At 43.6% G+C, this 27,071-nt stretch overlaps 2 protein-coding genes across 2 annotated transcripts in view; both read right to left on the minus strand.

Annotated features, from left to right (window-relative positions):
• Positions 1-322: 322 nt before the first annotated feature.
• On the minus strand, positions 323-14,386 carry LOC144533711 (beta-1,3-galactosyltransferase 2-like). The gene is made up of 2 exons (XM_078275256.1): positions 14,226-14,386; positions 323-1,931 (listed from the first exon to the last, which is right to left on the minus strand). Exons 1-2 carry the CDS (start codon positions 14,267-14,269, stop codon positions 809-811), a joined length of 1,167 nt encoding a protein of 388 aa, XP_078131382.1. The 5' UTR covers positions 14,270-14,386; the 3' UTR covers positions 323-808.
• Positions 14,387-23,286: 8,900 nt separating this feature from the next.
• The window catches only part of LOC144533778 (zinc finger protein GLIS2-like), a 36,802-nt gene continuing 33,017 nt past the window's right edge, over positions 23,287-27,071 (minus strand). The window contains exon 7 of the mRNA XM_078275336.1: positions 23,287-27,026. Coding sequence (XP_078131462.1) covers positions 26,353-27,026 — 674 coding nt within the window. The 3' untranslated portion in view covers positions 23,287-26,352. The remainder of the gene's footprint in view (positions 27,027-27,071) is intronic.

Below are 27,071 nucleotides of genomic sequence, written 5' to 3' on the forward strand. Positions count from 1 at the left end.
AAGCTCATGAAATCTCTCGCAACCCCTTCTAGCTGATACCAGAATACATTAGAGGATTTGGTTCTGAAAAATACAATAAAAACTCATTAAACTCACATTACATTCAGACAACGTAGTAAAAACTGCAAAGTTTTTGTGACCTATATAAATTAGTTTCAGAGGTGTGTTCAATAGTTTGGCTTTTTTTAATTGTTTAATTTAAATTTGAAAAATGGCAGCCACTACCAAACAAAATAATAACTTTTACACCTTCCTGCCGGGGGTCTATGGCTTATTTGTTACTTGAAGAAAGCTTTTCTTACCTCTTAATAGTTGCATGGACTTTTTAAACCTGCATCTGTTGCTACATTTATGCAGCATTGCTGGTCCCTGCGATGAGCACAAATCTGTACATAGTCTTCAGTGCTTTAGGCATGTACAGTATGTCTTTGTAAACCTATAGGTACAACCAAAATACAAACAATACATCGCTTGACACCACCATTAACGGTCAAAAGCTCCTCAGCACAGTTTTAATGCAACTCATTCACATTTCCACTGTTAGGACAAAAAATTCCCATTAGAATTAGTTATGATAAATTAATTTTAAATCCACACAAGTACATGAAAGGACTTCTCTTCATTTCTATAATGCCATTTTTCAGGAACCCCTGCCACTTTCCCACATGGGTGATCACAATGCTTATTTCTCAAATGAGGATGGCATGGGAATCATATAGCAGTACAGAAATCCATAAATATCCAATTCCCTGCCACCAAATCCCTTTCACCTGAGGGATTTCTCATTGCATCTGTATTAGTCATTGTCTTAACAAGGTGGTCCAGGCTTCTTCAAGTCTGTCCAGTATTTTACCAACTCTTGTGAAGAGCCAAGAATGTAGGTGATGATCTTGGAGTATTCACAGCGATCATATTTTGTGTTATAGGACTTGAACTGGGAGGGATTTGGGGGTGATGTTAGCACAAGTCCTAGCTTCTTCATGCACATTCCAATATAAGCATCCTCTATGTTAAAGGGTTTGACTGATTTTGAGACCGCCACAAATTTCTCTGGAAGATCGTTGGAGAAGACATATCCCATGCCCAGAGCGTAGGTTGGGTATTGGGGCTCTGGGTACATCTCCTCAGGCACGTACCACTTGGAGTTCTTTGAACGGATGACCGGCCTGTTCCACATAAGCATCCCTGTCAGGTAGTTCAGCTTGGGGATGCCTGGCTTCTGTAGCATCATCACTAGATTGTCAATGTTCAGAAACATGTCCGAATCAATCTTCATGGCGAATGCTGCTGTCCGGCAGCGTGTGGCCAGCCAATCCATGATCACCATGGTTTTGATGGTCAGATTGAGGTAAGAGTCCATGAAGTCACTCTGGATCAAGTCATGGTGCTGTAGATTCTCCTGTTTGAGCTTCTCCTGCAGCTGCTCGGCAGCAGCTCCTCCAGAGAGGCCCATCATGAACAGAGTAAGCACCACCTCGCCCTGAACCAGGCTGTCATTGCCCCATGTCTGCCGGATGGCGTCCCGAGCTGCCACGTTTGTTGGTGCCACTGGAACCATCAGGACCAAGAAAGGGGTCTTGGTCTTGCACACCTCTTCGTTATCCATGATAAAGTGGTAGTTGTGTGGGTGGGCTTGATGGAACAGAGTACCTGTAGGAGGTACAGTAGGGGATTTTGTGGTTTCATGGATTTCATTTGGTTTACCTCGGTGTTTTGGATGGACACGATAAGGAGGAGGTCGATTAACCTGATTGATCTGATTGAAAAACTTCTGGTAGTGCTCACGAAGTGGAAAGCTCTCCAACCATGACAGAGAGCTGCTTGATGGAGCGCAACACAAGATGATGAGCACCAGACAAAGCAGTAGCAGGAACTTGAACCAGGAGTGAAACAAAAGCTTCTTCTGAGGACACAGGTTCACAGCAAGTGGTCTAAAAAAAACACAAGAAAGGTACAGTTTAAACTGGTGGGAATGTGTTAGGGGAACAGGAAGTATAATAGAGCCATAGAGTCAATGACTTAGCTGTAAGCCACAACCGTTTGTTTACATTTTGGTAAATTGGCAACATTAAAACTTTGCCGAATTAGCCATTAGCAGTTTCTGTTTGCAGTGTAGGCTACTGTATTTCCAGCGCACACCCATCTTCGAACTCGGCAAAAACTAAACACACCTACCACAAATTACACAAGTGGACAATAATGCAAATGAACAATGCCAGCATCAGTGTTTCAGCTGCTCAGCAACTGATTAACCAATTAGTTGAACCACAGATAATTAATCAGCAACTATTTTGATAATTGTTTGTTTTACAAGCAACAATTAGGCCTACAAAAATCTTATGGTTACAAGTTCTAAAGTGCAGGAATTTGCTGCTTCTGGTCTCAACATTAAAGTAAATTAATATTTGGGGTTTGGGACCTTTGGTTAAATTAGATTACATGTGAGGATGTCACCCTGAACTCCTGAACCAAACAACTAAATAATTGAGAAGATAAGAATAATATGTAACCTGCATCACAGCTAGGTTTATTGTGATGCTGTCTCCTGTGATAGCCTACTTTACAGAGCAGTAGTATTTTGTTGTGGAGAGGATCATCAAAATGCACAAACCACGAATGCAAGAAGAAGGCAGCAGCATGATAAAACTGCTGAGGACTAGGCCTACTACGGCAGCCAGCAGCAGGTCAGCCCACACACAACAAATTGTAGCCTACCTGTTGACTACACCTGTGAAAAAAACAGATACCTGCTGCTAACTTTAAACTGAGAAAACAGCTAGCGGCGTAATGCTTACTGATGTGAAGCAGTGACACCATGCACCTCCGCGGAGAACCACCCGAAGAGTCGCCTTGAGCTAAGCGGAGACGCGGGCAGCATGGACAAAAGGACGCGGACCTCTGTCTTGAGTGTTCTTCGGAGACGGAGAGCTGACACGAGGAAGACCCGGAGGGTGAGTACGATAACAGAGGCAGGGGCAGCAGCAGCAGGGCCCGCTGGGCGGACGGCACCGTCCGCGGAGCCTTTCTGGAGCACCATGAGAGAATGCTATCAAGTGTGAAATGTAGGCTAATGTGTTTGCAGACGTTAGTAGGAGCTCAGCAGTGACATTGCCAGGGGAAAGTGCGTGTTTGTCGTTTAAATAGACCGCCGCATGAGAAAGGGTGCGTTGAATATATGTTACAACGAGTGGAGCATGACGTGTGTGAGCGGCGGCTGGTTGAGGAAAATGACATTAAAGGGCCTTTCATTACTCTGAAAAAAATATTATTTAACGCCCCCATAATTTGCTAAATTCAAATTAATTCAGTTATATTAATCAACATCGGCCTACTCTTAAGTGCTTGGGTGCAAGTAGCCTAACCTACTGCAAAAAACAAAAACAAAGTAGCCATATTTTAAGTGTTAAACACTGGCTATCATTAAGAACTGGAGTGAGCTATTGGCAGTCTCATTACAGTAGTAATATAACAATAATATAATAAGACATATCATATATAGTCTACCAACCTTAAGCTAGGCCTATTATAGGCAATTTTGTCAAAAACTAAGTTGAATGAAATACAGAAATAAATCATTATGGAAATTAATATAGAAATGTATGCAGAAAATATTATATTATTTAATTAATTATAATTCGATTAGTTATTGAGCCTATTTTTAAGTCCCAGTGCTCATTAGTGTAATCATTTAGGCTATATATTACTGTGTTATTTTTTGGGCCCCTGACAGACTAGTCATTAAGGGACTGTTCGTTATTTATTTAAGGGGCCACCGGAGGAGTTTTGGAACCTTTAGCCAAAAAAGACATGACCCTCCTCTCCCCTTTTTTTTACTAAAGCAGTATATGAAATCTGATGTATTACCTACCACCATTTAGTTGTTTTGTGTTATTTAAGATATTTATAAAGCAAACTCATGGGTCAGACCCATCTGGTAGCGAAGGAGGGCAGAGACTGAGAGAGCTACATGGAAAAATATGCACCAAACAAGCCACTTTGAAATGTTGCTGTTTCATGAATACAAAAGTTGGGTGACCCCCCCCCCCCTGGACTGAAAAATGTTGGATGACCCTCCCCTCAGCAAAGAATAAAAAGACATGACCCTCCCCTAGTTTCCTCCAGTGGTCCATTCCATAAATACCAAACGGTCCCCTAGAGAAGACAATACATAAGGTGCAAGCTCAGTATAGCTGGCAGTTTCCACAATATTTGTCTGGTCAAGCATCAAAAGAACCTAATAATAATAATAATAATACATATAAACCGACAAATTATCAATGCTGGGTTGCTAACAAGCAAGACAGCAACCGTCCCACAGATGCCCTACAATTTCTAAGTTAATTGCACATCATTTAGTCTTGGTAATTTAATTAATTGCATGGTAGTACAGGATATTGCATCACTTAACGTGCAATATTTACAAAGGGAGGCCCTGTATTATTATTTAATTTTGTGGCCGTGTTTTGTAGAGGACCACTAAAAATCTTGTTTTAATCTTGGTTTATGTTGTGCTCATATTCCTAAATAAAGTTGTGTTTAATCAAATTACCACAAGCTAAATTGACATCCAGAAAACCCGGGTCCAGTTATTCTAGCAAGGTTGATTTCTCTCCTCCCCCCAAGGCTGTGTGTTGAGCCCACTCCTGTACACACTTTACACAGCTGACTGCTCCCCCTCTCACCCCTCCAACCTCATCATAAAATTTGCAGATGACACTACGGTGATCGGTCTCATTTCAGGTGGCGATGAGACACAGAGTACAGAGTGTGGTGCTCATCAAACAACCTACTGCTGAACACAATAAAAACCAAGGAGATCATCATAGACTTCAGACGAAACAGCACAGCCCACGCCCCACTCCACCTGAACAACGTCTGTGTGGAAAGGGTTCCATCTTTAAAATTTCTGGGAATTCACATTTCTGAAGATCTCTCTTGGACCACAAACACTAAAGAAATAACAAAGAAGGCCCAGCAGTGACTACTTCTGACTACTACCTTCTACCGGTCAATCATTGAAAGTGTACTCACTTTTTGCATCACAGAATGGTATGCGGGGTGTTCGGCGGCAGACAGGAGGGCTCTGCAGAGGGTCATAGGCATAGCCCAAAAGACCATAGGCTGTCCTCTGCCCTCCCTGGAAGAGCTTGCCAACTCCTGCTGCCTCAACAGAACCAGATCCATTCTTAAAGACACTGCCCACCCTACTTATCACCTGTTCAACCTGCTTCCCTCTGGCAGGCGCTATAGGTCAATGAAAGAACACACCGTTGGACTAACAAACAGCTTTTTCCCCTGGGCCATACGTACACTGAACAAACAAAAACCCTGTGCAATAAATGGCCATTTCCCACCCCAACCCATCTCCCATCCCCTGTCATGACCAACCACACTACCTCTGGACATTACCTCATCTGTGAACTTTTCTTCACTTCTTATGCTGAAACCTGCTGCATAAGATAATGCATGTGTGTGCGGGAGGGTGTGTGTTGTCTGCGTGTGTGTTGTCTGGTGAGTGTGGGTGGGAGAGAGAAAAGAGAGAGTGGAATGTATGTAGGGGATGGGGGGTGTTTGTTTGTTACATATTTTAGATATTTTACTAATTATTTATCTTTTTAAAAGCACTGATCTGGAGCGGCACTTTGAATTTCGTTGTTTTAATACACTGTATTCATGCAATGAGAAATAAAAAGCTTGATTGAAAATATAATGAAGCTGCCATGGAAAGGGGAGAATAGGGGCCAAACAGCAATTTCTTTTGCCCACTAATTGGGTAATATGGCCGTAAAGTTCATTTATTCTTTTGTCATTATCATGGCAGGATTACCTGGGCCCCTGAGCAAACATTTGCTGTTGTCCTCTCACTGACTCCCAAGCTAGCACCCTCTGTACCCTGCCAAACCCAAGTTCCCATTACTTCTTGTGCAACCAGAGCTCCTATGCTGAAACAATACTTAATATGTCTTAGTATATGTTAATAATGCAGGAGAAGGAATAACCTGTGGCTTTTGGATCCTCTCAGGGTCTGGGACCCCAAAAGCCCACTTTGCCCATGTCATCCAGCATTGGTCATAATATTAAGCACCTTGTTAAGAAGGACGGCCTCTTCAGGCAGGTAAAACTGGCTGCTTGAGAATCAGCCAATCAGGAGCGGCGCTGCGCTCTGCTGTTCGCTGATGAAGACTGCTTGAGTTTCTGTTTCGGGAGAGTTTGGAAGAGAGAGCTGGCGTCGAAAGTCTGAGCAGTTATATAGATGAATAAAGAAGATAGTGTTGCTGTACTTATTCTGAGTTCCTAGTTTGTGTGCGTGCAACTACCAGTAAGTAATACTGACATTTTGTTATTCGTTTTTATCTTATAATAATGTTACACTGTGTTTGTTGCGATGCGATGGTGTGTTGGCACGTTGCTGCTCGTTATTGTAATGGCGGAGCCTCACGCTGCACGGGTGTTTGTGACACTGCGTATTGGCGGAGGTGTTGCTTTACAACCCTTACGTGTCTCGATTGGAAACCATTGTATGTTCTTGCACAATGTGTAACGTTGTTTATGTTGAAGAGGAGTTCCTCAAGTCCTGATTGTTGTATGTTCAGCTTAATTTAGCATGTGGTGTATTGTTGCAATTCATGTGTAGCAAATTAATCTTTGAAGCGATATAGTGTGCGGAAGCATGTCTAAGTTTGTAGTTGCTTAGTAATGAACATTTGTTATGACACTGCATTTAAGTCATATATAACAAAATTATAGTGTAACTTCTTGATTGGGTTTGTTTTATTATATACCTGCTAGACATCTAATTATTATATATACTGATTTATGCCTGTATCTCTGTTTCAGAACCACACACACACGTACTTGATCATTTAGTCCAATAAACCAGCTAAAAGGAACATCTTGTCTGCATTCTGATTGATGCCCCCTGGCGGCCACAATCTCTTAAAGACCAATCACGATATATATATACAGTCCTTTTCAATCACCAAAACATTTGGTCCTTCGAGCCGGATCAGTGTGGTCACCGTGGGATTGTTTAAAGATGTTCTCGGATCAGTACACACGCCCAGTAGATGCCCGACCCCTCCGAGAGGTCCGGCGACCAGCCTGGATGGAAGACTATGACATCCCTCTCCAAGCACTGCAGCAGCCCTCTCGTTTGTCTCATCAAGCGGCTACCCTGTCAGAGCAACAGCAGCCTTACGACAGCATGGTGAGATTCCCGGAGAGACACGCCAGGCTGACGCCTCTCACACCCCCACTGCTGCATGAGGACGGGAGTGTCATGCGGGGAGCGGAAGCTGCCTATCCACGCCAGTCCGAGTATACAGAACCCCTCTTCCAGAGCACGCCTGCCTCTGCCCGATGGAGGCCTGCCCCAGAAACAGCGCCTGAGGTCCTGGAAGCTCTTCATAAACTGAGGGAAGATAATCAGAAGCTGCAGCAACAGGTAATGGACATGCACAGGCGACTTGACGCCCGCACTTCCCCTTCAGACCTACCAGCACTGCAACAGACAGCCCCATCTCCTTTCCCTACCCCAGCCCCCCCCCCAACAGCAGCATCACATAGAGCAGCATGGCGGTGCGTACCGACCCAAGCCAATCTCGCCACCTGTGCAAGTTGGTGGTCACACTCTGCCCCCGGATGATGACGACTGGCCACCGCCACCACCCCCAGTAACAGACGACATTTATCAGTCACCATCACAGGACCTTATGGCAGAGCTCATAACAGCACTGAGAGACATTAGGACGACACGGCAGCAGGAGTCTCCCAGTTGCCCTGAGCCACATCATCCAGCGCCCTGGGGTACAGACACCAGAGTACTGTGTACCCTACACCCCACAAAGATGTGAGTCTCTGCCCGAAGAGCCGCAACCTTACCACCACCATGAGACAGTGTACCGCGGGCCTAAACCCACAATCCCTACATTCACCAAAGGCGATCCTAGAGAGTTTGCCAGGCTTAAGGTTGCTTTGGAGAACTTACTGCCTGTGACTGCTACAGAGCGCTTTAAATACCAGATCCTGGTGGACCATCTGAAGTATGAGGAGGCACTGCTAATAGCAGACTCCTACACTAACTCACTGCAGCCCTACACTGACACTATGGCAAGCCTAATTGAGTATTATGGACAGCCTCACCAGCTAGCTCTCAGGAAAATAGCTGATCTTATGGAGGCCCCTAATATTGCACGTGGTGACACCAGTGGGTTTAAGCGGTTTGCTCTGAAAGTGAGAGCACTCGTGGGAATGTTAGACCAACTTGGTGACAGTGGAAAGACTGAGCTTCACTGTGGTTCCCATGTTACACGGCTGCTGTCCAAACTGCCACATGATATACGGGCTGAGTTTAAAAGGTTCCTGTACCCAATGCGTGTTACAATCCCTAGCCTCTTGCACTTTTCTGACTGGCTTGACTATGAGCTGAAGATGCAAGAGACGGTGTATGAGCCTCTAAATGGTGAAGACAAGAGCAGAGCAGGACCCAGGACAGAGTGCCGCCGCGCCGGTAAGAGTGGCAAGAGCACCAGCATCATGCATGCTACAGAACAGCCTAAAAGCACACCAGCAGTAGAGAAGGCCCCCTCTGGCACCAAGCAGCCAGAGAGGACAGCATACTGCCCTTACTGCTCTAACACGCAACACTTCCTAGATAAGTGTGCAAACTTTGCACAGCTTACGGTGGATCAGATAACCGCGTGGATCAAGACCAATAAAAGGTGCTGGCGATGCGGTCGCACACACCAGGCTGCACAGTGCCGCCTGAAGATTACATGTCACAAATGTAAGGGGAAACATCTGCAAGCTCTGCATGAAGTGAACATAAAACCTGCAGCTGAGGATACATCCTGCCTCATCAGCACTACTAATGAGGTCCTGTACATGGATAGGCGGGCTGGGTGCAGCCAGGTCCTACTCAAAGTGAGTAAAGTGCTGCTGCGTAACGGTGAACACACCTTTGAGACATATGCCATCCTTGACGATGGGTCGGAGCGGACCATTCTCCTTCCTGCAGCAGCGCAGAGCCTTAAGCTTACTGGTGAACCGGAAGATCTGATCCTCAGAACTGTTCGGCAGGACATCAGGGTTCTGCACGGCACTGCAGTGTCTTTCTCGATCTCCCCAGTAGATCATCCAAAGAAATCCTTCAAGATATACAGAGCATTCACTGCTGATCAACTGGGTCTAGCTGAGCACACTTACCCAATGAAGGCACTTCAGAAGAAGCACAAACATTTGAGAGGCCTCCCTCTCCAGACGATTAACAGAGTGCAACCCTTGCTGTTAATCGGGTCTGATTATACACACTTAATCACTCCAGTGGAGCCTGTGCATCTGGGACCCCACGGGGCACCAGCAGCGGTGAAGACGAGGTTGGGCTGGACGCTTCAGGGGCCGACCAGGTACAGCAAACAGCAAGCAACATCACAACAGTGCCTGCACATCTCCACCCTCTCACCCACTAACGAGCTTCTACAGAATGTAGAGAGATTGTGGCAGCTGGATGTTCTGCCCTACAGGAGTGAAAAGCTTGTCACACGCTCCAGGCAGGATCAGGAAGCAGTACGCCTGCTGGAGGCGAAGACCACAAGAGTAGAAGTTGATGGGATTCAGCGTTATGCTACTCCCCTCCTCAGGGTGAAGAACATGCCACAACTTCAGGCACCTAAGGAGGCTGTGCTCGCTAATCTCCGCAGTACAGAGAGGCGCCTGCTGCAAGACCCTCAAAGAGCAGGCGCATACTGTACAGAGATTGGAAAGCTGGAGAATGCAGGCTATGCAGTTAAAGTGTCAGAAGAGCTGAAGGAAGCAGCCGAGTCCTGGTTCATTCCACATCACATGGTGAGCCATAACGGAAAGAATAGGATTGTGTTCAACTGCTCCTTCATGTATAAGGGAAAAAACCTCAATGAGCTGCTGTTGCCTGGGCCCACCTTAAGTTCTAGTCTACTGGGTGTACTGCTGCGCTTCAGAGAGCATGCCATTGCTGTCAGTAGCGATATCAAAGGCATGTTTCACCAGGTGAGGCTGCTCCCAGAGGACAAGCCATTGCTGCGCTTTCTGTGGCGAGACCTGAAGACAGAGGAACCACCCAGTATCTACACATGGCAAGTCCTTCCATTTGGCACCACATGTAGCCCCTGCTGTGCTACTTTCGCGCTGCAGAAACATGTGTTTGACCACAGTCAGTCGGGTGAAGATGGTCGAGTGTCTACAGAACGATCGTTTTATGTGGACAACTGTCTGCAAAGTCTGCCCTCGGTGGAAGAAGCCCATCACCTGGTCGACAAACTGACTTCACTGTTGGCTACAGGTGGATTTGAGCTACGCCAGTGGGCCAGTAACATCCCTGATGTCATCAGCCACCTGCCCAAAGAAGCCAGATCTGAGAGCAGTGAGTTGTGGCTCAACGAATCAGGCACTGACCCACAGGAGCTCGCCCTGGGACTCCGTTGGCTTTGCAATTCAGACACCTTAAGATATAAGTACCATATGCTGGAGCAACCCACACCCACAATGCGAAACATATACAGAGTCCTGGCACGCCTGTACGACCCCCTGGGATTTATAGTCCCCTTCACCACGCGGGCCAAGGTCCTAGTGCAGCACTTGTGGGACAAACAGAGAGACTGGGATGACCCATCACTGCCTGAGGATTTGCTGCAGCCATGGCTGACTTGGGAGGAAGAATTGCAGCATCTCTCCCAAATCCTACTGCCTCGCTGCTACGTGAGCCCTGAGATGGACACTTCAAACATCCAGAGAGATCTACACATCTTTGCTGATGCATCAGAGAAGGCATATGGCTCAGTGGCTTATCTGCAGATGGAGAGCTCACACGGCCATGTGGAAGTGTCTTTCCTGACTGCCAGGTCCAGAGTAGCCCCCAAGAAGCAGCAGTCGATACCCAGACTAGAGCTGTGTGCTGCCCTGACTGCTGCACAGCTAGCTGCATTGCTGCAAAGAGAGCTTACCGTGAATATCCGCAATGTTGTCTTCTGGACAGACTCCACAACAGTACTTACCTGGCTCCAGTCCGACTCCTGTCGGTACAAGGTATTTGTGGGAACACGAGTAGCTGAAATCCAGGAGCTGACTGATATCCGGGCCTGGAGATATGTGGATTCTGTCAACAACCCAGCTGATGACATAACGCGGGGAAAAACACTGCTGGAACTGGCTGGTAAGACCAGATGGAGTCAGGGCCCAGCCTTCCTACAACAATCTCCTGAAGTCTGGCCTACACAGCCAGCCACAGAGGAGACCGAGAATTATGCTGAGCTGCGAAAACCCACTGTCTGCTGTCTCACTACAAGTGTACAGACATCTCTGCTACCAAATGCCGACCAGTTTTCCTCATTCAGAGCGCTGACAGAGGCGGTTGCGCAATCCAGCTCTGGGTCATCAGTGAGCCCTGTCAGTCTTTCTGCTGATGACTACCAAGAAGCAGAGCGAGAAGTATTGAGACGAGCCCAACAGGACAGTTTTGCTGAGGAGCTCAGCCTATTGAGTACCGGTAAGCCAGTAGCTGTCACCAGTAGACTGATCTCCCTAGCACCAGAGTATGACGAGACTGTGAGACTTATCCGGGTTGGAGGAAGGCTCCGTCGCTGCGACCAGCTAGAGCCCGATTCTGTTCACCCCGTGGTCCTGGACCATCGACATAAAGTGAGCCAAGCTCATCATCCATGATGTGGACAACAGCCTTCGCCATCCAGGATCAGAGCGCCTTTTTGCAGAGCTGCGACACAAATACTGGATTCTGCATGGCCGTGAAGCTGTTAAGCACCACCAGTACTCCTGCTCGGACTGTCAGAGGTGGAGAGCCTCTCCAGTCGTGCCCAAGATGTCAGACCTCCCACAGTCCAGACTACGGTTGCTGAAGCCCCGTTCTTCTCAACAGGCATGGACTGCTTCGGGCCTTTCACAGTGAAAGTTGGCCGTCGCCACGAAAAGAGATGGGGCATACTGTTTAAATGCCTGACGACGCGCGCTGTGCACGTGGATGTGCTGTCTAGTCTGGACTCTGATTGCTTTCTGATGGCCCTCCGCCGCTTCGTCGCACGAAGGGGTAAGCCATCCGAGCTCCGATCCGACCAGGGTACTAATTTTAAGGGAGGTGAAAGAGAGCTCCAGGAGGCTTTCAGTTCATTATACCCAACACTCCAGGCTCATCTGGCTAAACACCAGATTAGATTTCAGTTCAACCCCCCAAGCGCACCACACTTTGGAGGAGTCTGGGAAAGGGAAGTGAGATCTGTTAAAGCTGCATTGTATGCCACCATCCAGTCACAGACTGTCCCCGAAGAGGTCCTGCGGACCGTACTTATTGAGGTGGAGGGGATTTTGAACTCCAAACCACTGGGTTATGTGTCAACGGACGTGGCGGATGCTGACCCAGTGACCCCCAACTTGCTCCTCATGGGGGGCTCGACCCCTCTTTACCACAGTCTGAGCTCCTGAGTCGCAGCCGCTGGAGACACACTCAGGTGCTGGCTGACCAGTTTTGGTCCCATTTTATCCGACACTACCTCCCGACTCTTCAGACTCGCTCCAAGTGGCACAAGGACTCTTCACAGCTGCAAACTGGAACCATAGTCATGGTGGTTGACCCACAGCTGCCAAGAGCGCATTGGCCTTTAGGTCATGTCACTGAGGTCATTCCAGGAACTGATGGGAGAGTCAGGACTGCAGTGGTCAAGGTCAAAGACAAAATCTACACGAGGCCTGTTGCTCGCCTTGTCGCTCTGCCTGCCATACCAGACACTGATCCGGTCAGTCCTCCTTAGTGTGGCAAATTTAGTGTAACAAATTTGGGGGCGGCTGTTAAGAAGGACGGCCTCTTCAGGCAGGTAAAACTGGCTGCTTGAGAATCAGCCAATCAGGAGCGGCGCTGCGCTCTGCTGTTCGCTGATGAAGACTGCTTGAGTTTCTGTTTCGGGAGAGTTTGGAAGAGAGAGCTGGCGTCGAAAGTCTGAGCAGTTATATAGATGAATAAAGAAGATAGTGTTGCTGAACTTATTCTGAGTTCCTAGTTTGTGTGCGTGCAACTACCAGTAAGTAATACTGACATTTTGTTATTCGTTTTTATCTTATAATAATGTTACACTGTGTTTGTTGCGATGCGATGGTGTGTTGGCACGTTGCTGCTCGTTATTGTAATGGCGGAGCCTCACGCTGCACGGGTGTTTGTGACACTGCGTATTGGCGGAGGTGTTGCTTTACAACCCTTACGTGTCTCGATTGGAAACCATTGTATGTTCTTGCACAATGTGTAACGTTGTTTATGTTGAAGAGGTGTTCCGCAAGTCCTGATTGTTGTATGTTCAGCTTAATTTAGCATGTGGTGTATTGTTGCAATTCATGTGTAGCAAATTAATCTTTGAAGCGATATAGTGTGCAGAAGCATGTCTAAGTTTGTAGTTGCTTAGTAATGAACATTTGTTATGACACTGCATTTAAGTCATATATAACAAAATTATAGTGTAACTTCTTGATTGGGTTTGTTTTATTATATACCTGCTAGACATCTAATTATTATATATACTGATTTATGCCTTTATCTCTGTTTCAGAACCACACACACACGTACTTGATCATTTAGTCCAATAAACCAGCTAAAAGGAACATCTTGTCTGCATTCTGATTGATGCCCCCTGGCGGCCACAATCTCTTAAAGACCAATCACGATATATATATACACAGTCCTTTTCAATCACCAAAACACACCTGGTATTATTATTATTAATAATAATAGGAATCATTTATTAGCAGTATTGAGTATAATTTAACAACGCCAAAGAACACAAATAATATAAGCCTACAGTTCCCTCTATTTATTTTGTATACAACACGTTTCCGTGCGTATAAAATACGCACGGAAACGTGTTGTATACAAAAAATTTTGTTGTTTTAAAAATAACGCCCATAGTTGTTATAAATGGAAAAAAATAGTTTTTCAGTGCTGTTAAAATCTGAGCAATAGAGTCTCATTTTGTCTGTCTTCTAAATTCTACGCGGAAATGAAATCAGGCTACCTGTTGCCTTCAGTCGGTGAACACTCGCAAAAGTGTCCATTCCTCACGGTAAGTGTGTTTGTCTTATACTAAGTGGTATATGTGGGATTCTGATAACAAGTGACTTTTCTCCCAACATTTCTCAGACCATCCCAATAAAGGTTTATTTTTAATTTGAATAGAATTAAATGAGTTGAAGACCTTTACCTTTTTAGCCAATTCCCACCTGAGCCAAATACTTGATCCTCCATGACTGCCGCAACCGTCTTCCCTTCAGCATGAATTATTAATCATAACGTACGCAGAATGAAAGAGAGCGAGAGAGAGAGAGCGAGCGAGAGAGCGAGAGAGAGAGCGAGGAGGAAGAATCACTGTTTTACACACACACACACACACACACACACACACACACACACACACACACACACACACACACACACACACACACACAGGGTGACTGTGACAAAGACTCAGAACAAATTTGAAAATGGTTTGGAATTTTCCCCACATTAAAGCTCACTTCAAACTTCAAATTTGTTCTGAGCCTTTGTCACAGTCACAGAGATGGGAGAGGGGGGGGGGGTGTGTCCTGTTTGAGCTTTAAACACCACACTAATGTGCACCACACTGTGCTTCTTAGAGATATTGTTAACTGGGATGCTGTGTACTTGAACCTTGTGGGGTTTTGATGTTAGCTGTTAGGTTAGGCTGTTAGGAAAGAGGCACTAGTTTTTTGGTTTCGGGACTGGGCAGGGATTAGTTTATATTGGTGATTTGCATTATTTCGTTGTGTTCTTACATTAACAATTGTCCTTTGGTTAATATAGATACATTGGAAGCAGGTATAGGTTTTGCCTGTATTTTCTTAAGGGTTTTCCCAAGCTGAACAGCTGTGAATTTAAGTTAGTAGAGTAGAGATTGTTTAGTTTGTTTACCGGTTCTATGCCATTCGCCTCGGTTTACTTGATGTGCCAGCCTCAGTTGATTTCTGTGACTGTGTAGCCTACTTGTTTCTATTTTGTCGCTTATTTTCTGTGGTCCTTTGGAAAAGATTTCTACCTGTTCTTCAGGTAAAAGTCGTCATCTGAAACTGGTGACGGGTACTTACATATAGAGGCTTGCACAAGTATTCATACCCCTTGAACTTTTCCACATGTTGTCACGTTACAACCACACATGTAAATGTATTTCATTGGGATTTTATGTGATAGACCAACACAAAGTGGCGCATAATTGTGAAGTGGAAGGAAAATGATACATGGTTTTCAATTTTTTTTTACAAATAACAAACTGAAAAGTGTGGCGTGCAAAAGTATTCAGCCCCCCTGAGTCAATACTTTGTAGAACCACCTTTCGCTGCAATTACAGCTGCAAGTCTTTTGGGGTATGTCTCTACCAGCTTCGCACATCTAGAGACTGACATTTCTGCCCAGTCTTCTTTGCAAAATAGCTCAAGCTCAGTCAGATTGGATGGAAAGCGTCTGTGAACAGCAATTTTCAAGTCTTGCCAGAGATTCTCAATTGGATTTAGGTCTGGACTTTGACTGGGCCATTCTAACACATCAATATGCTTTGATCTAAACCATTCCATTGTAGCTCTGGCTGTATGTTTAGGGTTGTTGTCCTGCTGGAAAGTGAACCTCTGCCCCAGTCTCAAGTCTTTTGCAGACTCTAACAGGTTTTCCTCTAAGATTGCCCTGTATTTGGCTCCATCCATCTTCCCATCAATTCTGACCAGCTTCCCTGTCCCTGCTGAAGAAAAGCATCCCCACAGCATGTTTCAAGGTGGGGATGGTGTGTTCAGGGTGATGTACAGGGTTAGTTTTCTGCCACACATAGCGTTTTGCATTTAGGCCAAAAACTTCAATTTTGGTCTCATCTGACCAGAGCACCTTCCTCCACATGTTTGCTGTGTCCCCCACATGTCTTGTGGCAAACTGCAAACGGGACTTCTTATGGCTTTGTTTCAACAATGGCTATCTTCTTGCCACTCTTCCATAAAGGCCCGATTTGTGGAGTGCACGACTAATAGTTGTCCTGTGGACAGATTCTCCCACCTGAGCTGTGGATCTCTGCAGCTCCTCCAGAGTTACCATGGGGCTCTTGGCTGCTTCTCTGATCAATGCTCTTCTTGCCCGGCCTGTCAGTTCAGGTGGACGGCTATGTCTTGGTAGGTTTGCAGTCGTGCCATACTCTTTCCATTTTCGGATGATGGATTGAACAGTGCACCATGAGATGTTCAAAGCTTGGGATATTTTTTTTTATAACCTAACCCTGCTTTAAACTTCTCCACAACTTTACCCCTGACCTGTCTGGTATGTTCCTTGGGCTTCATGATGCTGTTTGTTCACTAATGTTCACTCTAACAAACCTCTGAGGCCTTCACAGAACAGCTGTATTTATACTGAGATTAGATTACACACAGGTGGACTCTATTTACTAATTAGGTGACACTGTTTTTTATTTAGGGGTATCAGAATAAAGGGGGCTGAATACTTTTGCACGCCACACTTTTCAGTTTTTTATTTGTAACAAAATTTGAAAACCATGTATCATTTTCCTTCCACTTCACAATTATGCGCTGCTTTGTGTTGGTCTATCACATAAAATCCCAATGAAATACATTTACATTTGTGGTTGTAACGCGACAACGTGGAAAAGTTCAAGGGGTATGAATACTTTTGCAAGCCTCTGTATTCCTCAGTTTGTCTCATGTAAGAGGATATAGCAGCTCTATTGAGTCTGTGTATGCTATGTGGGTCTTTTTATTTACCCTCTTTGTCAAAGTGCTACAATGCTCCGGATTAGTAGATCGTTTACCTGATGTTCTGTTTAATCATTAGGCGTTCAAGCCTGAAGGGCTGAAGCAGATTGTTAATCTGTTCAAACAAATATAATTGAGACACATCTTTCTCCATAGTGGACAAAGCAGCAATGCTTATTTGGGTCATATTGATGACCGGCTCTACACTGGCAGCACATATTTAATGAAAAGGCTTTACCAAGTAGATAGTCAAATCATCAGCCTCTTTAATAAGGTCCTGATAAACAGCTTTATTTTTGTATGCATGATTTCAGGAGAATAACTTCACATAATGGCTATAGTGATTGCTTTTTGGCATGTGAAAAGTAGAAAGTTATATATTTTGTTCTCAATTATTCATTTCCATTTACACAAATACTAGCTATACTGTATATGGTATATAGGGGGTGGCAGTAGTTCAGTCTGTAGGGAGTTGGCTTGGGAACCTGAGTGTCGCTGGTTCGAGTCCCCATACGGACTAAAGTACAGTGGTGGACTGGTAGCTGGAGAGGTGCCAGCTCACCTCCTGGGCACTGCCAAGGTGCTCTTGAGCAAGGCACTAACCCAACTGCTCGGGGTGCCTGTCCATTGACAGCTCAACCCCCTCACTCTGCGTATCTCCATTAGTGCATGTATAGATACTGTGTGTGTGTGTGTGTGTGTGTGTGTGTGTGTGTGTGTATTTCAGGACTGTGTGTTCTAACAACAGAGTAAAAACATTGTAATTTCCCTTATCAAAAGTCTACATCTGCTGCCCCGCCCATGCTTCCATTCTCAATTTTGAAACCCAAGAATCCGGTTGAGCAGGAACATGACAAATATTATGTAACCCTGGAGATGTTGATGTAAACAAAGACTGGGAAATCAGGTTTTTGTTTTTTTTAGAGCACATAATAAACCTGTTTAACTATCATACCATGAGTGGAGCATTTCTATCCCACGTGTCTAAGACAAATACATTGTATAAAAGTCATGAGGTAACTGAACCAGAGATGGGGACTCGAGTCTGAGACTTAAGTCGCACAAACAGCTGACTTCAGACTTGACTTGCGACTCGATCCAAAAGACTTCAGACTCGAGCTTCGAGACTCATCAACAACATGTTTTCAATTATTGCTTTTTAAATCTAAATGTATTCATGTATTTCTATTTTATTTTATTGGCGCATATACGTTGGGGAAACGTATGACGAGCTGCATGTCCCCTGCCCTTTGCCATAATGTGCAACGTAACGCATGCGTTATGCCTTATCTGCGCCCACTCACATAAAAATACATTGACGATGGCGACACCAAGTCCTCCCGGGGCCTGTTGCACCGGTGCGGCATATGTTTAACCCGCTGAGCAGCAGCTGTTAATGGAAAGTTACGAGGAGGTGAAACATAGAATATGCAAAAAGGGAAATACGGCTGTTGTTATCAGACAGAGAGAAAAAGTCCAACAGACAAAACAATGCGTAAGGATTTAAAAAGATCTACTTAGGGCCTACTAGTCACTCCACATTTTTACAAAGTTTAAATTGCTTTTAATATGCTTGTTTTGTGTTGGTTTTATTGCTGTATCTGTTTTTATGTGCTAAATGTGCTGGTTGTACTGTAAAGTGTCTGAGTAGCCTGTAAAGCACTATATAAATAAAATGTTTTATTATTTAGCCTACTTTGCCTTAAAAGTGAGCAGAGGGAATTAATGTTCCTCGGGCAATTTACCCTAAGGACTGGGCTTAATTTCAAACCCTTATTCATAATGAGAGAATATGTTTTACAACCATTTCCACAAATCTATATAAGCTATAATTCTAAATATCTTTCTACAATTAGTGTTCATACAGAACAAACATGACTGGACAAAAACTAGAAAAAGAAGTAAGTGACTTCAATACACACTGTAAGCATATCTGTAAAACAATATAGCCTATTATTCATGTTTTTTTTCTCACTCCCAAGCTCCAAGATGCGTGACGGCACCAAAATAAAAAAGATTAAGAAGCTTTGTGGCATTCCAACACATTCTCACTCCCATCTCGTAAAAATACGGACGTTTGGTCAGGTGCCATTGTCGTCGTTATTGACACTAAAAGTCTCCTTTAGAGTCCGCTGCACGGTGTGGGAGGATCCCCCCTGCCTCCCCCCCCGCCTCTCCATGTTGCACGGGGCATATTCACGGGGAGAGCAGCGGAGGGAAAAGCCCATTTCCTCCGCATTGTCCCACTTTATCTCCGGTGCCAGTGCAACCATTTCTTACCATCCAAACAACTGCAATAGTAGGATTTACATCAAACTTGTGACAAGTAATGCATGTTAATAAAAATAAAGCAGAACACATTCAGAAGACAACAGAATAACTGTTAAACACGTTTATCTCGGATCAGAGCGGCAGCTGATTTAACACATCAGACTCCAGGATTAATCTTAGCCTGGCTGTTAGCCTGCTCTGGAGCAGGCTAGCTGCAAAGAACAAATCTCCATGGTTACTTGGCTGGGTTTAATTCAACCTGCTTTTGTGCAACCAAGTCAAAGCTAAATTCATCCAGGATAACTTGAATATCCCGGCTTAATCCCTTATCCTGGTTTTGTGCAACAGGCCGCCGGAGTTGTGCCTTTTGTCATTAGTTTTGCTTTCAATAACTTGGTAAACAGTGGCAGTAAGCCAACAGCTACATGCAAGGTGTGTGGCACCAAGATAAATGATGCCGGATCAGCAACGTCGAATATATATATATATATATATATATATATATATATATATATATATATATATATATATATATATATATATATATATATATATACATTCAAATCCCCAAGGAAACCACGCCCACTGCAGTGGCTTCAAATCGCGCTGCACCGCAATTTTCAATCAACACCTGTTGGTACAGTAAATACTGACTACAGCGGAGCTGTTCGACTAATGTTACTGGATTAAAACACATTTTGGTCAGTATTCTGTATTATTGACTTATATCACAGAAATGTCTTAATATTTGTGTGTACTATAATGCCGTTGTTTTGTTTGACTCATATCTCCTTGTGTGTTTAACGTTAGTGTGACTCATCCTTCACAAGCAATCTAGCTCACACACTGCAGCCGACATGTCATCTGAACAGGCCTCGCAGCACTGTAATTAGCCAAGTTAGCTAGGTCTCGCAATGCGAGTGAACAGCAGTAGGCCTGTCACACTATAGCCACATGTAAGTAGTTTTCAATACTTTGGTTACATTACCGTGTTTTATTAACCTGAATTATGTTGCTATATTAGCTTGCGAAGGAGCTATCCGTTGCTAACGCTAATTTATCTCAAAAAGCAGAAACGTTAGCTAACTACTGCCAAGATATGATTTCACTAGAGACCAGAGAGGTGTTTTAAGACTCGTCAAGTGTTGTCATGTGTTTACACTGTCTTACAATGAAACCATATCTTGGCAGTAACATTAGTTAGCTACTGCTTTTTGACATAAATTAGCTAGCTAACGTTAGCGTTAGCAACGGATAGCTACTTTGCAAGGCAATAAAATATAGCCTTGGCAAACAGAATTAAGGTTAATAAAACACGATAACTAGCTATGTAACCAGTATTACAAACTTCTTACAAGTGGCTGGATTGTGACATTTTAGTTGTTTTCGGATGAATATTATGGATGCATAGCTGGACTTTATCCATGCTGGGCTAATGTTAGATTGCTTGGGAAGGATGACGCTAGTCACACACGGAGATATGTAATTCAAACAACGGTATTGTGATTAACACAACTATTAAGGCATGTCTGTAATATACCGGTCGGTCAATAATATAAAATACTGTAGCTCAGTGCTTTCCAACCCTTCTGGTCTGAGGTCCCCCCACAGCCCTGTCATATAAACTCACATACCCCGCCCTATCAATTCGCAATGTGTTCACACTATTTATCATATTAAAGTGACTATTCTTACATTTTCATGCAATTGAACTGTAAACATTTACGTTGATTTGATCAGAAATTCTACTAACTAGACCTTTTACTTGAAGTGTGGTTAATGTTTCAAAAGTCATCCATTACTTTTAGCTAATCATTTCAACTGTTAGCTAAGTCAGTAGGCCACTTTTAGCTTTTTTTCTACCATTGATTACTTTGCTATATGTTTTAACATGTGTTGAGCTGTTTTAGCTGATATATTGTTTTAAATCAATCATAATTCAATTATTATTTTGATTAGTTAAGCTGCTCCACAATCTTTCCAAGTACCCACTGGCTACAGCAGAGATACCCCTTGCTGGGGCATCACTGGGTGCAGCGTGATTTGAAGCCACTGCAGTGGGCGTGGTTTCCTTGGGGATTTGAATATTTTCTAAATATTTAGCTTTACACTTGGCCACACATTTAGATATACCATTTAGATTTAACATTTAACATTTAGATATATATTTAAGATTTAGATATAATATTTAGATATATATTTAAGATTTAGATATAACATTTAGATTTAGATATAACATTTAGATTTAGATATAACATTTAGATTTAACATTTAGATTTAACATTTAGATATATATATAATTTCTGTCTCAAATGTGCTAAATGTGAGGAAAGTGAGCTAAATGTTGAAAATGTATCAGCTAAAAAATTGTAACAGAACTTTTACATTCGGCACCCCATACATTGTATCTTTATAGTTAGTAGTTGCTGAGGCTCAGACATCCATGGCGCACAGGAGGCGGGACGCACGGATCCATCTCCCCAGGAACAAACGCTGTGCCGGATGGGCAAACTCATGTGATGCGTAAATGATCCCGTGGATGATTTGTATGCTATTAAGTGAACAAGGTGTACCCGGTCCACCAAACACTGGGCCGTCTTGACTGTCTTAATTCTGCACATATTTCTGTTACTGTAGTCCTATTTACTATTTCATTATTTCATCCATGCGTGGCGCAGCGGATCCGTGCGCACTGTCACCTGCTATGGAGACGCTGGCCTCACTAACCTCTCCTCCTCTGAGGCCGGTCTCCCTCGCGCTGGACTCAGTTTCATTGAGCATACTAACTGTGAAAATAAATAAATTGCATTAGATCAGTGAGTTCAAACTGCTTGTTGTGCGTAATTTGGACTGACACTGTGATGCATGTTGTTCTGTAACTGGTGTGGCACTGCCACTATTCTCTTGATTTCCACTTCGACATTAGATTTTTTTGAGTGAAAGCGACGTTATATTTAGCATATATCACCACAGGTAACAAGCTAACCATCGCAAAGTGTTGTGCTAATGCTGGGAACAGGCACATTGTATCTTTATAGTTGTATCCATATGATGTGACAGACTTAGGTTAATATTTCACCAGGTCAGAGGACTAGAGGGATGTGTTAAGTAGACCCCATAAAGTTATACTACAACTGATTTTAATACTGTACTGTCTGGATGGTAGCTACAGGACATGAATTCATAAGATGTAACAATACAGTGTTAGGGACAGATCAGATGGCCAGAGACTTGAGATCTCCACAATGGAGTTTAGTTCTGTTTGTTTTTCAACAGTATTTTGTTGCAAAGAAAACAGAAGTGTTATAGCTTTGGCTATTTATTTATTTTACTTAGGTATATTGTTAATAAATCGCAGTTAATATTGTTCTTTGGTGTTCAGTTTATACAGGTTTTTCAAATGTTATTTAATAAAAATATCTTTTATTTTCTCAAAATCTCTTTTTTTTCTCTCCTCCAACTGCCGCTAACCCCTCCACCCACCCATCCCTCGAGGTTTGTGTCGAATCGTGGGTCAAAAATCGTGATACGAACCATATCGTGGGTTTGGTCATTACAGCCGTAAATAATATCAATATTTAAATACCACTGTTAAAATCTGGGGAGAGTTCAACGCAGCCAGACTCTGGGCGGTAAAACTGAGTTTGAGATCACACTTACAGTATGATAAGTTGAATCAACTGATGATCAGTCACACTGTCAAGCCTTCCAGTTTTCCTTAAACTGTGTAACAGTGGGGTCTCTGGAGAAATAATAATGCTGGCGTCTCGGTCAGGACAGTTAAAATGCTATACAGCGGAAGCCAGGTCACCCCGGTTAGTGTGAGCTAACCATAGAGTTAACTAATGTTCTGTTTGCACTGTAGCCGTTAGCTCTGTTAGTGCTCCCCATCTCTTTCCCTTCATGATCCGTTGATCAGTGATAAGAGCTCCATAACCGGCATTAAGCTACTTTATATTAAACCATTATACAACTCTAACCTATTGTGAATCCATTACATCTTTATTATTTATTCCCCTTTTTTAGATTTTCTTCTCGTTTTTATATTTGATTTCATTTTTCATTTTTGCTTGTTTTTGTTGGTTCACATCTGTGAGTAAATATTTCTAAAGTTCTACAGTCAATTCAAGTTAAATAAAAAAATAGTATTAAGGCTGCTTTACTCACACATAGAGACACAGACACACATAGTATGGGATGTACTGACATCAAAACACAGCCGGAGAGAAAAACAATGTTTTTGTTTTGTTTATTGACATTGAGTCATTGTCATAGACATCAACACTGGTGATGTCCCTGGAGAGTGTTGCAGTGGCCCTGATGTACAAATCACATCTGTTGTCAAGTTATTCAATTTCTAAAATGTAATGAAAAGTACATTTATACACTTTACATTTGTGTAAATATTTTTCATATATTGTGTGGTATATTTTTGATGAAACAGAAGGCACTTGGACACCTTTGAAATACTGATTAGGATCAATCAATGTGCAAAAAAGTATACAAGATAAATCATACTGGCCACATTCGGCCATTGTCAAACATTCAAAAAATACTCAAGACAGCTTTTTAAACCATTGTTTGGTTTCTTCTTGTGTACCCTTTTGTAAAGCAAATGTGTACTCATTATTGCCCAATACACACCTTTGTCTACCCTGTTCCTACTTGTTTTCCTCAGTTGGTCTTGTCTAAAAGGCGTGGCTGATCCTGTCCAGATCGTTGTCTATGATGATTAAAAGAGCAAGGAATGAGCTAAAACAAACGGCAAGAAAAGGAGTTAACCTCCTACCTACATTCAGTTGCGTCAAAACGGTTGATTAATTTCTTCTTGCGACTTGAAAAATCACATGGTCAAACAGATAGCTTTGTGTGGATTATAATATGTCATCACACATCGTAGTGTTGCAAATGTCAAAGTTCATCTGGGTTAAAACAAACCACAGAGCAGCTGACTGCTACACTGAGATCACCTGAGGATTCGTTTAGTTTTTATCAAGGGAGCTAATTATCTCAGGTGCACATGACAACAAATTGCCAGTGCCCGATGAACCATTCAGAGAAACCGTCTTTAAATGACAAGACTGAATCAAATACCAAAGCGCCTTAAATCAATTTTGTAACAAGACCACCTTGTAAAATCTGTAACAAAAATACATCTTGTAAACAGTTCTAGAAAATAACCACAAAAATGTGTTTTTAATGTCAGCCGTCTTTTCATGGGAGTTGGTGTTGAATTGTTCAAATATCTTTTTTTGCAGTGTAACCCCTTAATAGCAAAAACTCAAACTCAAAAAAATGTAGATGGATGTTACATTATAGTTATTGTGTATGGACTGTATTTATTGTTGCTCCCCACAATCCTGCTTTCCCCCATATTTATTAAGGAGTGAAAATGGGTCTGCAGTCAGTGGGGGTTGTCAAACATAAAAACTACAAAAAGGTTAGTGCATCTGCTCTTTTCATGACCTGGTTTAGTGAATCGAATCCAGGTGACTGTCCACTGTTAACTGTTTTTTGACCGTGAAGTCAAGGTGTAGATGAACAGGAAGGGATGGGTGAATCAAGGACTATTAAAGGGTCAGTTCACCTAAATCTCTTGTGTGGTATCAAGCCATGCAGACAGATGTGGTTTTGCATCCCGAGGTTTTGAGATATTCACCTCTAAAACATCTGAAATATACAGAATTTTATTTGTAAGGCTCATAACATTGCAACAAGGCAGGTTAATATTATGCAAACACAATGTTAACCTTGTTGACATCTTAGTTTAGCATGTTAGCATGCTAACATTTTGTTATTAACGCTAAACACAATAGCTGAGGTTGATGTCATTTTTTGGTGGGGGGTACTTGGTCATAAGCCAAAGTATTGGCACCAGAGGAAAAGTCAAAGGTTCACAAAGATTGGTAGGGTTCATCCTCTGATGATACCGACAAAAACAATCACCCCTTAGCGTCTGTATGGAATGCACAGGGCAGAGCAGCATGACTGCGGCACTGTAAGATGACGTAGTATTAAGAGCGACAACAGTACAGAGTAGTATGAAAGAGCGAAAATCTGCATAAGGAGGTTGGTTGGGCTGGTGGATGGGTCAAACAACACAGGACTTTTACCCAGGAGACCGGGATTTGTGTCCCGTTCTTGTCCTGCGTGTCACTAAGTCTTACATTTTGTAACCCCACCCATGATCTTAACCAAAACCGAACTGTCCCGTTGCTGGGCTGCTTGTCAGTTAAACGTACGTCCCGACCCCAGAGCGTCCCGACCCAGAGCGTCAAAAAGCAAGTGTTCCTACCAAGCACATCTAAATATGACGCTAAAGGAGACTTTTTGCATCAATAACAAACGCCAATGGCATCTTACCAATTGCGCTTTTTGACGCGATGGGAGTGAGAATGTGTTGGTAAAAAATGTCATGCCAATCCATCAAACAGTTGCTGAAATGTTTCCATCTGTACCAAAGAGGTAGACCGACCGACTGGCTTTGCTTACCCTAGCGTGGCTATAAATGACATTTGAAAATCTCATTGCAAAAATGTTGAAATAAAGAAAGTGTTCACAGCGATGCCTGTGGATTATCCAAAATAACAGGGATTTATGAAAAGATGGTTACTGTTGAAATTCTAAAATGTCCTTTTTTTTTTTATGCTGTTTTCAGTTTTTCCTAATAAGGTCCCTACATATCTGTCCAACTACTTTAATGACTAATCAAGACAATGACAACTATGCAACAAAAGGCAGCTTAACAGATTTGATCCTTTAGATTCAAAGTTCAGTGGGCAACAAGCCCTTTGAATGGAATAAACCTCAAGTATCTCTGAAACTCATTGAAGCACAGAGAAAATGTTAGGCAAGCAAATAGTCTCATTGTACTTTTATGTTATGTCTTGATGTGATGGATATTCTATCTGCCGGATACAACTAGGGGTACGTTTTCTTTTTCCTTTCTCGTTTTCATTTGGGTGAACTGACCCTTTTAAAGTGTAAGACTTTTGCAACCCAATACTCTAAGGTCTTGTTTAGGCTTTGTACGCTCGAAACTATGACTTGTATCCATTTCAGTCTTTCTTCAGTTGTTTCTGGGCTGGAATGGCTGAAGTGCTTTTTATGGCTCTGCAGGTGACAGTGACATTTGATATCTCTCACACACACACACACACACACACACACACACACACACACACACACACACACGCTCTCTCTACACACTCATCATAATCATCCATGTACTGTACTGTATGTTCTGAACACGCAAACGTGGACACACTCCCTGGTTTTATGCACTGCTGAGTACACATCCTAGCTGACAACAGCTGGTTTAAGAAGGACTGCCCTAGGGGGAACAACCACCCAGGACAAAGGGTCACTTCGTCTGTGTCCCACTCCTGCAGACAGGTTCAGCACCTCCCCTTCCTCTCCTTCCTCCTCTTCCTCTTCCCCCTCCGTCTCCTTCCCTACCACCCGTCCCAGACCTCCAAGAGCTCCCAGCCCCAACATCGATGCAGCTGAAAGTCCAAAGTGTAACAGAGGAGAGTCCGAGAGGCCGAGCGGCCCGATACTGCTTCCTCCACCCATGGAGAAGAGTGGTGTCCCATGGTGGCCCAGGGCTCTGGCGTGGCAGAAAGCAGAGAGAGGCAAAGAAGTCCCCAGGCCCCCAAGAAGAGCTGCAGCAGCCCCAGGGATGATGATGTGGGCCCTGCCTACAGGAGGCAGTTCAACAGAACTTTGGCGACCAGGGAGGCCCAGCCCCGCCCCTAGCCTGCTCGGAGTGCCTTGCTCCTGGGCAACAAAGTGCCCATGCGCCTTGATGTGCTTGCGTAGCGAGCTTGGATCTGTGTAGCGCTTCAGGCAGCCTGCCATCTTGCAGTAGTAAGGCTTGTCAACGTAGTGGGTTCGGGTGTGTTTGAAGCGATCGCTAGAGTTGGAGTAACGTTTGCTGCAGCCTTCATAAGGGCAGATGTAGGGTTTTTCTCCTAGTGAAGTAAAAAAGGGAGAGACAAGGACAAAAGAAACGAGAG

The sequence above is a fragment of the Sander vitreus genome, chromosome 2 (assembly GCF_031162955.1).
Source record: "Sander vitreus isolate 19-12246 chromosome 2, sanVit1, whole genome shotgun sequence".
NCBI lineage: Eukaryota > Metazoa > Chordata > Actinopteri > Perciformes > Percidae > Sander > Sander vitreus.

What these genes read in the sequence shown, in the direction of transcription:
- LOC144533711 (XM_078275256.1), bottom strand. Translation starts at nt 14,269, where the DNA reads ATGGAGGATCAAGTATTTGGCTCAGGTGGGAATTGGCTAAAAAG. An exon ending in GGTGGGAATTGGCTAAAAAG is followed by an intron (nt 1,932 to 14,225) that starts GTAAAGGTCTTC and finishes TGTTTTTTTTAG; the next exon opens with ACCACTTGCTGTGAACCTGT.